We start from the raw sequence: 14007 nt of genomic DNA, 5'->3' as shown, positions 1-14007 counted from the left end.
TACAAAACTGAAATAGATGATAAATAACTGTCCAGTATAACATGTGTATACCTGCATTTTATTGAGCAATCAGTAGATGCACAAGTGAGTGAAAACAGAAGTAAAATCTCAATAATTGTGTTAATTTTAATCATGTGAGTCACATATCCATATCCACTGTGCACACATTTCTCTGTCCTAGAATGAACTGAATTGTATGGGGAAAGTCCGCTTTCTTTATCTCACTATCATGCATCTGCTGCTGTAATTCATTTAGGAGAATCAGCATGTAGTCACAGCGCACAGCCAGGAGGAAAGGGATGGCACGGACAGTGTAACAGAGACAGAGGTGAGTTACCAAGCTACTTTTCTTGACCTTACCTGTATTTTACTTCTGTGTTTTTTGAGTTTGTATCCCCTGTATTGCACATCAATAAAGGATTGACACTATTGAGAGCTGCTTTCTGCCTCTCATTCCACACAGCTTGTCATTAATTTACAATATTTTTACACAATATATATGATGAGGTTAAAGATTCACAAAAAGGGCTGCTTAGTTGACATATGGGTTCAGATTCAAAGTCAACAACTGTGAGAGAAATCTGAGCCTCAAATTTCCTACACTATCTGTGACACTAAAATTATACATGGTCATATATTAAAGTTAGAAGCATTATTTTGGGCTTGCCTTAACAATTAAAAGTCTGTAACTTCAGTCTCACAGACAGTATGAGAACTCTGAAAGCTTCACAGTCTTCTGCTTTGAATATGTACTCAGATATACAAAAGCTGATATCCCACTGATAGATAGCACAACAGGATTTTAAATTATTCCCAAACATCATTTCACTGGATCTGTAAGGACAAATTTGAGAGTGCTGCTAATACACAACTATGGAAGCAAATAACTTCAATAATAATTTGAATTATTAGCCATTGAATACCACATTTTGAAATGTTATCACTACTAAATTAATGTTATTAAATACCACTGAATTTGTTGCACTGAAATGTTTGACTTTGAAAACCACCATTCTGAATTTATGTGGTCTGAATTTCACTTTGTGAAATTCTCAATAGTGACTTTCAAGTTGTTCAATTTCAAAAACTTTATTTCCAGTATATATTTTATGGTTCTCACCTCTGTAATATTCAAAAGCTATATTCAAGTTGTTTGATTAGTTCAAATCAATCAAAAATTCGAATCATGTCAAAAACTCTAAAACTAGTTGCTCAAATATGCTTGGTGAAATTCAGATGCTAAAATTCAGACCTGAACATAAGGGATGGATGGCACATGAATTTTCCATCTGAATTTGGGAACTCTTAAATTAATATATTTTATAAAAATTAATATATGCTGGAAATAAAGTTTTTGGAATTGCACAACTTAAAATTGACTATTAAGAATTTCACAAAGTGAAATTCAGAAAGATGGTTTTTAAAGTCAAATATGTCAGTATTATAAATTCTGCAGGATTTAAATATCAACATCAAGTATTCAGTAGTGATTAAAAAATGAGCTCCCCTGAAACCCATGGCATAGTTTGTACCCTGGATATAGATATACTCATTTGATATGAGATACAGACACCAAAAGCCTCACACTTGGAACGTGGCTGCAAAAAGTTTGTTTGCTTCCTCACAGAGGATGTAAATGTATTCAGCTAGAATTCATGTGATGTGTGTATTGTCATGAGTTTTGCAGTGGTGAAAGACTGAAACTATTAAAATAACCAAAGTTTTGTGACCTGTTTGTTCAAGCAGTGGATAATTTACATGTAATATGTACGTATATACGAAAGTCATACCAGTAAAGTGGCATGAGATGAGATAAATAATCATGCCACAGGAATTCATGTCCTTCTTATTTTAAAATTTCTCTTATTTTCAGCAGGGGGCCATAATGGTCAAACTTAAAGAGGAGCTCTTTAAAATTCTGGAAAAATTAAAAGAAGATGAATTTAATAAGTTCAAGTGGTTCCTGGAGCAGGATGACATCCTTGAGGGCTCTAAAGGCATCCCAGTGGCTCAAATGGAGAATGCAGAAAGACAGGACACAGTGGATCTAATGGTACAGAAATATCAGGGTCCTGGAGCTCTGCAGGTGACCAGGAAGGTTTTAGAAAAGATCAACAGGAATGATATGGTGCAGCATTTACAAAACTCCCACTCAGGACCAAAAGGTAAGTTAGGGGAAGGAATCTAAAAAGCAGTGTCATATTCATTTCATAAATTATTACTCAAGTTATGAGTCACAGTATTCTACTGATAAGACTGTATTAACCAAAACATAATGTTAGACATTGATTTGTCATTCTTTATAGTACACCACCGTCATCAAAAAGTAGCAGGGTGAAGAATATTTCTTTAATGTCTCAAAGCTAAACTTAATTTGGTTAACTGACTCACAACATGAAAATACAACATCTCTGTCCCCCTTTTTTATCTGCCACATCCTTGTTGCTAGCAGCAACTACTCATTTATTAGTCTCTTTCTCCATCTTACCCTTACTGGGATGCAAGACCCCAAGTTACTTGAACTTCTTCACTGGGGAATCCCCAGACCCAGAATAGATAATTTAACTTTTTACAGCCCCTTGGACTTATCTCAACCACTTCACACTTGTCTACAAATAAGATAAGTCTTTGTTGTCCCAGAGGGAAATTTGCCTTGGATACACAAAGCCACTGCTGTACAGTAGCAAATAATTCAACATTACTACACATCATACCTCTCATAAATACTGCACTCAGGATAAAAACTAAAATCAATATATACTCCAAATTCTGAGATCCTGAAAAAAAGTAAATCACTTAAAAAAACAAAAACATACAGCCGTGTGTCTGTGTGTCTGTGTCACTGACATTTATAAATCAACCCAGTACTTGCAAAATATCGTGGTTCAATGAGACCAGCGGACCTACAATACCAGTCAAAAGTTTTGACACACCCTCTCTTTCAAGTGAATGGAAAGGTGGTCTGGGGTCTGTGCACCAAGGCCTTTACCTTTGTCCACCATCTGACTGGCAATGCAACAAACCCCAGTGAGCCAGCATGGCGGCAACCCCATGTTGCTTTTTTGGGTCAAGTTTGCCTCGGTGAGATAGGTGCTGGTGTGGCTTCCAGGTTCCTCTCAGGGCTTACTCTAGAAGAGGGTCCCGGTTTTCCTTTTCCGCACAAAGTTGCCCTGTCAGTTATCAGGAATGATCTGGTGAGGGAGTTGCCAAACATCAACTCAGGAGCAGAAGGTCAATAACAGGAAGAGACAAACATGACATCACATCCAGACAGCAGATCTGTGAAGAGAAACAGCCTGTGTCTGTACATTTTTCATACTTTTAGATGCAGTCCAAACAGTAAGTATTTGGACAGTTACACATTTTTTTAGTTCAGGTTCTGTGCTTCAGCACATTCAATTTGAAATAAAATAATTTATACTACATTAGAGTCTCACTATAATTTGAGTAGGTTTACATCAACATTGAGAGAACTGTGTGGGAGATATAGCCCTTTTAACGCAGAGTGCCTAAATTACAGGGGTTCAAAAGTAATGGGATAGATACACATGAAATCAGACTAAACGTTTATATAATGACACAGACAAAACTACACAAACTGATGCCCATGTTAAATATGGAGATATACCCTTCACTGAGCAACAGACACTGGCGGCTCTGAGACATACAGTACTTCCTGGAGGCTGGTTTTCTGATGTGTGGTCCTACAAAGTAACCATTATTGGTTACTATAATCGGGGTTGTGGATCAGAGAAACTTTGAGTTTCAATATGAATGAAAAGTGCAGTACAAATTAAATGTCTTATTTTATTATTTTTATTATTTCCCCAGGTAGATTTCTCCTGGAGAATGTCAATTGCTCTGCCATGTATAGCCGTAGCATGTACTCAACAAAAGACTGTAGACAGGCAAAGTGGAGTAGCTGAATGAAAAGGGAGATCATTGCACAGAGGAGAAATATGATCACTGATTTGTTGCGTGTACACACAGATTTATAGTAACCAGTGCTGTGCATATTAACACATTCCCTGATTACCCATGTTACCTGCTTACTCTGAGTAACCTGGTTAAAGAAGTGCATGTAAACACATAGCTGTTCAAATCTACATTTTTCTTCTCTTTCAGCAGATGATGGTCTGAAGCAGGTTTCAGAAATATATAAGATCAGTCTGAGGAGGAGATGTCAACATGTGACTGAAGGAACTGATGAATCAGGGAGTAGAATCCTCCTCAACAGGATCTACACTGAGATCTACATCACAGAGGGAAAGAGTGAAGAGGTTAATACCCAACATGAGTTTAGACAGCTTGAAAGAGTTTCCAAGGGGGAGACCCTCCATGACACTCCAATCAAGTGCCACGACATCTTTAAAGTCTTACCTGACCAACAAGAACACATCATCAGAGTCGTTCTCACAAGTGGCATCGCTGGTGTTGGAAAAACCTTCTCAGTGCAGAAGTTCACTCTGGACTGGGCAGAAGGCTCGGAAAACCAAGATGTCAGTCTGGTGATTCTGCTTTCGTTCAGAGAGCTGAACTTGATCAAAGATGAGCAGTACAGTCTTCTCACGCTGATCCATGATTTCCATCCAACATTACAAAAGGTCACAGCAGAGATGCTCGACTCTAAAGACAGTAAAGTTTTGTTCATCTTCGACGGCCTGGATGAAAGCAGACTTTCATTGGATTTCAAGAAAAGGAAGGTTGTGTCTGATGTCACACAGAAGTCATCAGTCAACATGCTGTTGACAAACCTCATCGAAGGGAATCTGCTTCCCTTGGCACTCGTCTGGATAACTTCCCGACCTGCAGCAACCGATCAGATCCCTCCTACATGTTTTGACAGGGTAACAGAAGTACGAGGCTTCACTGGCACCCAGAAGGAAGAGTACTTTAGGAGGAGATTCAGTGATGAAGAGCTGTCCAGAAGAATCATCTCACACATCAAGACATCCAGGATTCTCCACATCATGTGTCACATCCCAGTCTTCTGCTGGATCACTGCTAGAGTTCTGGAGCACATGTCGACTACAGACCAGAGAGGGGAGCTGCCCAAGACCCTGACTGACCTGTACTCACACTTCCTGCTGGTTCAGACAATGAGGAAGAAGCACAAGTATGATGAGGAACATGAGACAAGGCAAAAAGACCTGACGGAGGCTGATAGGGAGTTTCTTCTGAAGCTGGGGAGGCTGGCATTTGAACATCTGGAGAAAGGAAACATCATGTTCTACCAAAAAGACCTGGAGCAGTGTGGTCTTGATGTCACAGAAGCCTCTGTGTTATCAGGATTTTGTACAGAGATCTTCAAAAGAGAGAGTGTGATCTTCCAGAAAACAGTCTACTGCTTTGTTCATCTGAGCGTTCAGGAGTTTCTGGCTGCAGTCTACATGTACCACTGTTACACCAACAGCAACACAGAGGTACTGGAGGGCTTCCTCGGAAAAGACTACAGTAACTCATCCCTGGATGACTTCCTGAAGAGAGCCATGGAGAAATCTCTTGAAAGTAAAAATGGCCACCTGGACCTGTTTGTTCGCTTCCTTCATGGTCTCTCTCTGGAGTCAAACAAGAGTCTCATAGGAGGCCTGCAGGGTCGGACAGAGAACAGTCAAGAAATTATCCAGAGAGTCATCAACAATCTGAAGGAGATGGACACCCACACGATCTCTCCTGACAGAAGCATCAACATCTTCCACTCTCTGATGGAGATGAACGACTGCTCAGTACATCAGGAGATCCAAGAGTTCCTGAAGTCAGAGAAAAGATCACAGAAGAAACTCTCTGTGATCCACTGCTCAGCTCTGGCCTACATGCTGCAGATGTCAGAGGAGGTTCTGGATGAGTTGGACCTGCAGAAATACAACACATCAGAGGAGGGACGACAGAGACTGATCCCAGCTGTGAGGAACTGCAGAAAGGCTGTGTAAGTCCAGATGTGATTAACACTGTAAATCAGTGTAGATTAGTAGTTTAGTTCTTCAAATATAAATAATATTATACAACAGGTAGTTCCGACCAAGCAATCTGATAGGTCAACTAGACATTTAGAATGTGCTCAAATCAGCATGACAGCACACCCAGCCATGCTCAAATGAAATCAATAAAAATATTAACCCTAACGCTGCACTAATAACAACAGTAATTTCTGGGTAGATGACGAGTGGTTGATTTGAATTGCGGAGAAATGTGATCTTGGCAAACTTGTTTTTTTCTGTTGTCATTTTCAGCGCAGTGGTCCGACCTATCTGACATTTCTGCTGGGTTTATTTTATGTACTGCATTGCTTTGCTAGTGTCTTTGGTTTGTTTTGTTTTGTGGGGGATCTGTGGTGAAAACCTGAAGTGGAGTTTTGAGTTGGCTTTCTTTTATGTTTGTGAAACTGGATTGAACTGAACTGATTAGGAGCTGTGGGGAAAACAGAACAGACCCTTTACCAAGTGGATTGAACTCTGAGACTGTGGGACAAGTTACACACGCACACACTCACACACATTGAAAAACCTGAACCCTTCTCCACACTTTATTGTTACCCAGCACCCCCATACACAGCAAAACTTAGCCTTTTTCTCATCAGGTGAGAGTATATCTTGGCTTCCACTCTGGCATCCTCCATCAAGTGTTTTCTCTCCTGTTGGTGTAGAAAATGGTAGTAGCAAGGAATGCACAGAGGTCTGATGAATATATAAGATCAGAATGGTAGAATTCAGACTGTTTAAAGAGATCTTATACACATTAAAGGTCAATGTTGTGTTTTTAATACTGATACTCTGATAGCATCTTTCTGATGACATCATGTTGAAAATAATTCAACCTTATTGGTTTGTTAATTGTGTTTGTGTGCTGAATCAATTTTTCAGATTCTCAGAAAAGAATGTTGACAACTAAACGTCATGCAGTCATCTGTCTGCACATCTACATATTAAATTACATTAATATTTAATAATGTACAGGTTTAATATTGTCAAGCCATTTGTTTCATTTGTGTTTGTCAACAGTCACTAAACTTTCCTGCTCATGGATGTGAACCTGACAGCAGCAGGTAGCTAGCAAAGAGATATGATCTTTCTCAACTGTTCACTGAGTTGAACTGAGTAAAAATATCCTGAAGTCAAATTGAAAATAGTGGACAATAAAAATGGTTCTCTAATCAAGATGGCCTCGCACATGCTGGTGTTGTGTTGTGTTGGTCCGTCAGAAGTTCTATCATAAACTGACAATGTTATCCACTTTTTAAAGCCACAGTTATTTGTTACACTTTTAGATCCTGGTGTTTTACCTATATGTTTTAACAAAGTAAAAGTTTTTAGTCAGTCGCTTGGATTTTACGTTATCAGCTGGATGTAGCTGACTGGACAGCCTCGATTGCTGCTAGCTTAGCTAGGTTTGTTTCTAGCCCGGTGGCTAGGCTAGGCGGTCGCTCTACTCCTTTCTATTCCCGGATACTTGGTGTTGTTTCTGGTGAAACTGAGGATATACCATACTTCCAAGCACGGTCACCTCCGCGTTTATCTCCGAGATCAAGGGTGAATTGGCCTCCATCAAGCAGCTCATCTTGGTCCTTCTCCCACAGCAGACTGACCTCGGCTCCAGGCTAGCCTCGCTGGAGCTTCCTGAGTCCACCAGTCTACCAGTGAAGGTAGAACACCCTGATACAGTTGACCCATCTCCTGGCTGTTTCACCTGGGCCTCAGTAGTTAAGGGCAAGAAAAGACTGTGCCTTCCCCTCTATGACTCCCAGGATGATTTCACAGATCTGGAGCTATGCAACTTCTTTGCTCCTTTGGCTGCTCTACCAACGTTGCCTTCACTGCTGTTGAATATAGTTTGTGCTGATGGAAAACGCAAGTCACATCTAGCGTTATTTCCAAAAGGCGCAGATCTCCGTGCAGCAACTTCAGCTCTAGAGCTGACTCTCCTTCTGACAAACGCCCTTGGCTGTGTACTTCATCACCGGAGGACAGCAGTAGAGCTCCTGCTGCAAGACCGAGAGCTCCAGTCGCTCTCATTCCAAACTCATTCCAACTCATTGACCTGCATCCCACTATTAATTTGGTTTTAACGCACGTGGGAGCGAATGATGTCATGAACTCCAACAAATTACATGCAGACCTGGAGTCCCTGTGCTCCAGAATTGAGAATCTGGGAAGACGTTGTATTATGTCTGGCCCTACTCCACTCTGATCGTTTTAGGTGACTCTTCAGTCTTCATCACTGACTAAAAAACTTCTGTTCTGCTGCAGGATATGACTTCATCCCCAACTTAAATTACTTTTGGACTAAGACTGTACGGAGCAGATGGTGTGCACCCAAATAGAAAGGGAACAAAGCAGTTGACTGCTAATTTCATCCAGTTTATATCCTTTAATTCATTCTGATATGCACCACGACAAGACCCATAATGTGTCTCACATTATTACATCCAGTTCTAACAGTGTGGGTCCTGCCACTGTGTGCTCTGATTCACAAACCCAGTCTCAAACTCTAGCCACAGCGGGCCTGACCCTGACACTGAACTCCACTCTTCACAAAAATGCAACGAATTTGCCTCGTACTTTAAATCCAAGATGATTAAATATTAGAAACAAAATTGTGGCTTCCTCTGCTGGTGCAAGTGACAGCTCTTCCTCCACTCAGTGCCATACGCCAACACTCTCTCCAACTTCGCTCCCTTTCAAAGGTATGAGCTGCAAGAAGCAGTACAGCAGTTAAGCTCTGCTATATGTGTTCTCAACCCAATGCCTACCAAGTTGTTTAAAATCGTTCTCAACTGTTTGGTAGATGATGAAATTGAAATTGAATTGTCTCTGGAATCTTCCCCACAATTCTTAAACACGCTATTATAACAGCATTGTTAAAGAAGAGCAATCTTGATCCATTTGTCCTTGAAAACCAATACCAATCTGAAACCTACCATTCCTGGGGAAAATTCTTGAAAAGGTTGTATATCAACACTTACTCATGTATCTGTCATATAACAATTTATTTGATGTTTACTGGTCTTGTTTTAGAGTTAACCACAGTACAGAAACTGCCCTGGTCAGAGTTGTGAATAATCTTAAAATTAGCTCTGACAACTATAAAGTTTCTGTTCTGGTACTTCTCGACTTCAGTGCAGCCTTTGATACGGTTGACCATGTAATTCTTCTTAAGCACCTTGAACACTGTCACCTTTCTTCTTACCTTACTGGTAGATCTTTTTCTGTTTCTGTTAGTAACTTTGAATCAGATGAAGTCAGCATTCCATATGGAGTCCCTCAAAGGTCAATTCTTGGTCCTCTACTGTTTAATTTGTATATGCTCCCACTTGGGTCCATCATTCAACAACACAACATATCATATCACTCCTATGCTGACAACACACATTTATACATATCTGTTTATGCCAACCACCTTAACCCAGTGAATGATCTCATCCAGTGCATTACTGATGCCAAATATTCGATGGCCAAAAATTTCTTACAGCTAAATGAGGACAAAACAGAGATTTTTTAGCAGGTCCAAAGGCTTTGAGGCACCAGATTAACTCTTTGTTAACTCCCCTGTTGGTAAAACCCTGTGAGCATGTCAAAAACTTGGGTGTGATTTTGGATGCTGGTCTTAACTTTCAGAAACACATATCCAATATCTCTAAAACTGCTTTTTATCATCTTAGAAAGCGATTCTGAAAAGTTGGTTCATGCATTAATTTCCAGACAACGAGATATTGTAATGGACTCTTTGCTGGACTGGCAAAGCAAGCACTTTAAACTCCAGCTTATTCAGAATGCTGCAGCCAGAGTATTAACCAAAACCAAAATGTGTTCAGCACATCACTCCTGATTTAATTTCTCTTCACTGGCTCCCAGAGAAGCAAAGAATGGATTTTAAAATAGCTCTTATTGTTTTAAAGCTATGAACAGCTTAGCTCCCTCCTTTGTAGTTGACATGCTCTCTGAATACACACCAGACAGATGCCTGAGATCATCAAATAAAGGTTTCCTCACTATACCAAGAATAAACTCTAATTCAGCTCATGGTGTCTTCAGCCATTACGATCCTACTCTTTGGAATTCTCTACCACATGAACTCAGGTCTGTTACAACAGTGTATTCTTTTAAAAGTTGACTAAAACATATCTTTTTTGCAAGCTTTTAGTTAGGCTAATGGGTAAAACCTTCATTTTAGAATCAGTATTATTATTGTTATTTCTTTTTAATAATAATAATAATAATAATAATAATAATAATAATAATAATAATAATAATAATATCTTCGTATCCTATTCTCTAATTGTAATACCTTCTTACCTTCTAATTTTATGTTGTCTTTACATATGTAACATCTCCTTATATAATGTTTTATCTTATATGTTTTATATATGTAATGTTTTATGTTTTTGTCATATAAGATCTTTACTTTTTTGCCTTTGTTTTTAAGCACATTGAGTTTTCACCTGTCATATGAAATGTGCTATATAAATAAATTTGACTTGACCTTTGACTTAACTCATGCCAAATTTGTGGAGACAGACATGAGTTCAGATCACACAGACAGACTGCACATTATGGAAGCCTCAATGTAACATTTTCTCTCTCTTCATCTTCAACCTTAAAGCAAAACAAAGATGTAAAGTTTGCAGGTACGAGTAAAGCAATGAGAACTATTGTTTCCTTCAAGCACAGTGAGATATGATTAGCTGAACTAGGAGTGCACTGGTGGCCTACTGGTTAAAGACACATGCCATATAACCATAATGTCCACGGTTTGATTCTGGCAGTGGACCTTTTTTTGCATGTCATTCCCTGTCTGTCTCTCCTCTGGTTTCTTGTTATCTCTCAGCTGTTGCATCCCACTAAAGTGTCCCCGAAATGAATTATATTATTATTTTTTAAAGATTAGCTGAACCATTGAGGTGAAGAGCAAATGTTAATCAAAATAGGGAATGTCAAACTGTTTCATCATCCAATGCATGAAGTAAATGTAAAGTGTCCTCTTTCATGATAACATATGTTGTAATATATTTGTCATGGCAGGCTTTCTCGCTGTGGACTCTCAGAGACTCACTATGAAGTTGTGACCTCAGCTCTGAAGTCCAACCCCTCCCATCTGAGAGAGCTGGACTTGAGCTACAACTACCTGCAGGATTCAGAGATGAAACTTCTGTGTGCTGGACTGGAGAATCCACACTGTAGACTGGAGACTCTGAGGTCAGTTCACTGGCTGTGGCTTTGGCTATTCAATTCAAATCCTTCACTGAAGTTTCATATGTTTGGTTCATAAACTTTCAGGATTGCTTGAGTACAAATCTGTAGAATTTAAATTAAAAATCCACAGTCTTGTTCTAATATGAGGCTTCAGCAGTCTGAGTTACACATCTCAAGTAAGCATCATTGTGTATCCTCAGTGTTTCCTTTCTGAGCTGCAGTGGAGGGATCATAACTCAAAGAGGGAATTTTGTACTAAATAATCTGTAATTTTGAGTTAGACATATCAAGTGGGTGTCTACCAGACTGTCAAATTCTCATATTAGCTTCAGCTGAATTTATGAACTCATTTCCTATGGTGTAGCTGTATTAGGGAGAAACCACTTCACAGTCAGTATGAACATGAGATATCATTACTGCCACCAATAACATGTTTTAATTACACATACCTACTAAACTACCAAATACAGGATGAAGGTCATGTAATAAATAATGAACAGGGTTTTAGTCAAAGATGTCTGAATTGTCAAAGATGTCTGAATTGATCCTCTAATTACAGACTTCTGTACAGACTGAGTGCAGCAGCATGTTATGGATCAGTGTTGACATGAATATGTGCCTGAATGCTGTGGTGACATTTGGATGTCTGAAGAAGGCTGACATTATGATGATCCACAATGACACAATGACAAAGTCACTCTACTCTATACAGAAAGCAGTATCATATCTCACTAATACAGTTCAAATCAGCAAGGCTTCCAGAATGTGATCAGGTTTAGTGGAGAAATCTGATCACTGACCTGTTGCATGTTCACAAGGATTTACAGTAACCAGGTTACTACAGTGAATGTTAACATGTTGATTGATGAGGACATAGTAATGATGAACTATACATTTAAAACCTGGACATATCTGATTGGATTATGTATGGATTTTCATCTACATCATTTATTCTTCATGCAGATTAAGGTACTGCAGTTTGTCAGAGATCAGCTGTGCTTCTCTGGCCTCAGCTCTGAAGTCCAACCCCTCCCATCTGAGAGAGCTGCAGCTGAGTCATAACAAGCTTCAGGATTCAGGAGTGAAGCTGTTGTGTGATTTTCTGGAGAGTCCACACTGTAGCCTGGAGACTCTGGGGTCAGTTCACTGACTGTCTGTTACTATTGTTAATCTTAATGTATAACAACTTAACCCAATTTATGTACATACATAACTTACATCCATGAAGTTCATTTTCTTTTCTTCATATTTAATTGTTTTCTGTACAATGTTTAGTCTGTAGTTATAAAAGATGACTGATTCTTAAAGAAACTGTAGAAAAGGTCCACTGTTCGTTGTTGGGGTCAATTACTATTTTAAAATGATCAAATTTATTTGCTGAAGAAGAAATATTTCTTTATTACATTATTTAATGTGTTTATTTAATAATGTCTGATCATTGATATTGATCCTTCAAAACACACACACACACACACACAAATAAAGGGACACAGAGCAATCAATTCCGGTATTTAAAGAATTTTTCATGAATCAGTGTTGACATGAACATGTGTCTGAATGTTGTGGTGACATCTGGATGATATCTGTAGAAGGCTGACATTATGATAATCCACAATAACACAATAACAAAGTTACTCTACTCATTTTACAGAAAAGCTCATTGATGAGGACAATAATGTTGAATGACTAATTTAAAACCTGAACATCTGTTGCAATCTGATTGGATTATAAATGCAGTTTTATCTACATCATTTATTTTTTATTCAGATTGATTTGGTGCAGTTTGTCAGAGATCAGCTGTGCTTCTCTGGCCTCAGCTCTGAAGTCCAACCCCTCCCATCTGAGAGAGCTAGATGTGAGTGAAAACAATCTTCAAGATTCAGGAGTGAAGCTGCTGTGTGATTTTCTGGAGAGTCCACATTGTAGACTGAAGACTCTGAGGTCAGACACCATTTTTTACTTTTTCTACATTTTGTTGTGGTGACACTAAACTGCAAACATAAAACTGATATTATGCCGTTCCACATTGAGTATCTTAATGGGAAAGTCTATTTTCTTCTTCAGTGGCTTAGTCCTTTAACCATGTCAGAGGAATGTGTAGCTGCACATTTAAAACCTTCATATAGCAAGAAAAATCCTGTGCTGGATAATTCACTCTGACCCTCTTAAACACAGTTTTTTATCTTTTATATTTGACAGTTCTTAACCTGTATCCTGTTGGGTTCAGGTGTTTAGAGTGTCTATCTTCTAAACCTTAGGGCTGGAAAAAAAATAGATTTTCCAATTTATCACAATTCTTATTCGAATGATCAATCACTGATCCTTGAAATCCAGAGATTGATCTTTGCATTTCTGCCTTTACTCAGTAAACATGTGTACATGTGCACTGTGTTATGTGTATGCAGTGTTTACTTGTTGTAAATGGTTCAGTTAAGGCAGCATGATGTGTAAAATGTCTACTTTGTGGAAATCTTATTTTGAGTTTAAAAGTAACATAGATGCTAGCTTGTATATTAGCTGCCTCAAGTCACGACAGTTCCATGATGTGAATAGTTTCAATCTGTGGATCTGCCACAGTTTCAGGTCAGCTGACTACGACTGTCTAATGGGGGATCTAGAGATCACATGAGGACACAATCAAAAGACTCTATACACTGATCAGAGCTCTCGGTTAGTGTTTGTTAATGAGATATTATCTCTGACTACAAGATGTGAAACCATGGAAGTGGACTGAATAGTGTGCAATCTGTCTCTACTTGCCGGGGAGCTAACGCCAGTCAGCATCAGTCTGCAGGTATCAGACTGATGTCTTGTCAACACA

The 14007-nt window shown here is 39.0% G+C and overlaps 2 protein-coding genes across 4 annotated transcripts in view; both read left to right on the top strand.

Moving 5' to 3' along the window:
• Positions 1-96, top strand: part of LOC122975307 (NACHT, LRR and PYD domains-containing protein 12-like) — a 28234-nt gene extending 28138 nt beyond the window's left edge. For all 3 annotated transcript variants that reach the window (XM_044343678.1, XM_044343677.1, XM_044343679.1), the window contains one exon: positions 86-96. The gene's annotated coding sequence lies outside the window, so the exon portion shown is untranslated. The remainder of the gene's footprint in view (positions 1-85) is intronic.
• A 1789-nt stretch (positions 97-1885) lies between these two features.
• Positions 1886-13815, top strand: LOC122975639 (NACHT, LRR and PYD domains-containing protein 12-like). Its single transcript, XM_044344166.1, has 6 exons — positions 1886-2165; positions 4126-5926; positions 11016-11189; positions 12150-12323; positions 12954-13121; positions 13764-13815. The coding sequence occupies exons 1-6, from the start codon at positions 1886-1888 to the stop codon at positions 13813-13815; spliced, it is 2649 nt and encodes an 882-aa protein (XP_044200101.1).
• Positions 13816-14007: the final 192 nt, after the last annotated feature.

Source organism: Thunnus albacares, chromosome 23 (genome assembly GCF_914725855.1).
Source record: "Thunnus albacares chromosome 23, fThuAlb1.1, whole genome shotgun sequence".
NCBI classification, from domain to species: Eukaryota; Metazoa; Chordata; class Actinopteri; order Scombriformes; family Scombridae; genus Thunnus; species Thunnus albacares.
Note: the sequence above shows the minus strand (reverse complement) of the source record. Positions and strands in the feature narration are given on the sequence as shown.

Excerpts from the sequence above, each read along its gene's own strand:
- LOC122975639 (XM_044344166.1), top strand. The coding sequence starts at position 1,886 with ATGGTCAAACTTAAAGAGGAGCTCTTTAAAATTCTGGAAAAATTAAAA. Across the intron at positions 11,190-12,149 it reads TGTAGACTGGAGACTCTGAG|ATTAAGGTACTGCAGTTTGT; the intron begins GTCAGTTCACTG and ends TTCTTCATGCAG. Across the intron at positions 13,122-13,763 it reads CCACATTGTAGACTGAAGAC|TTTCAGGTCAGCTGACTACG; the intron begins TCTGAGGTCAGA and ends GATCTGCCACAG.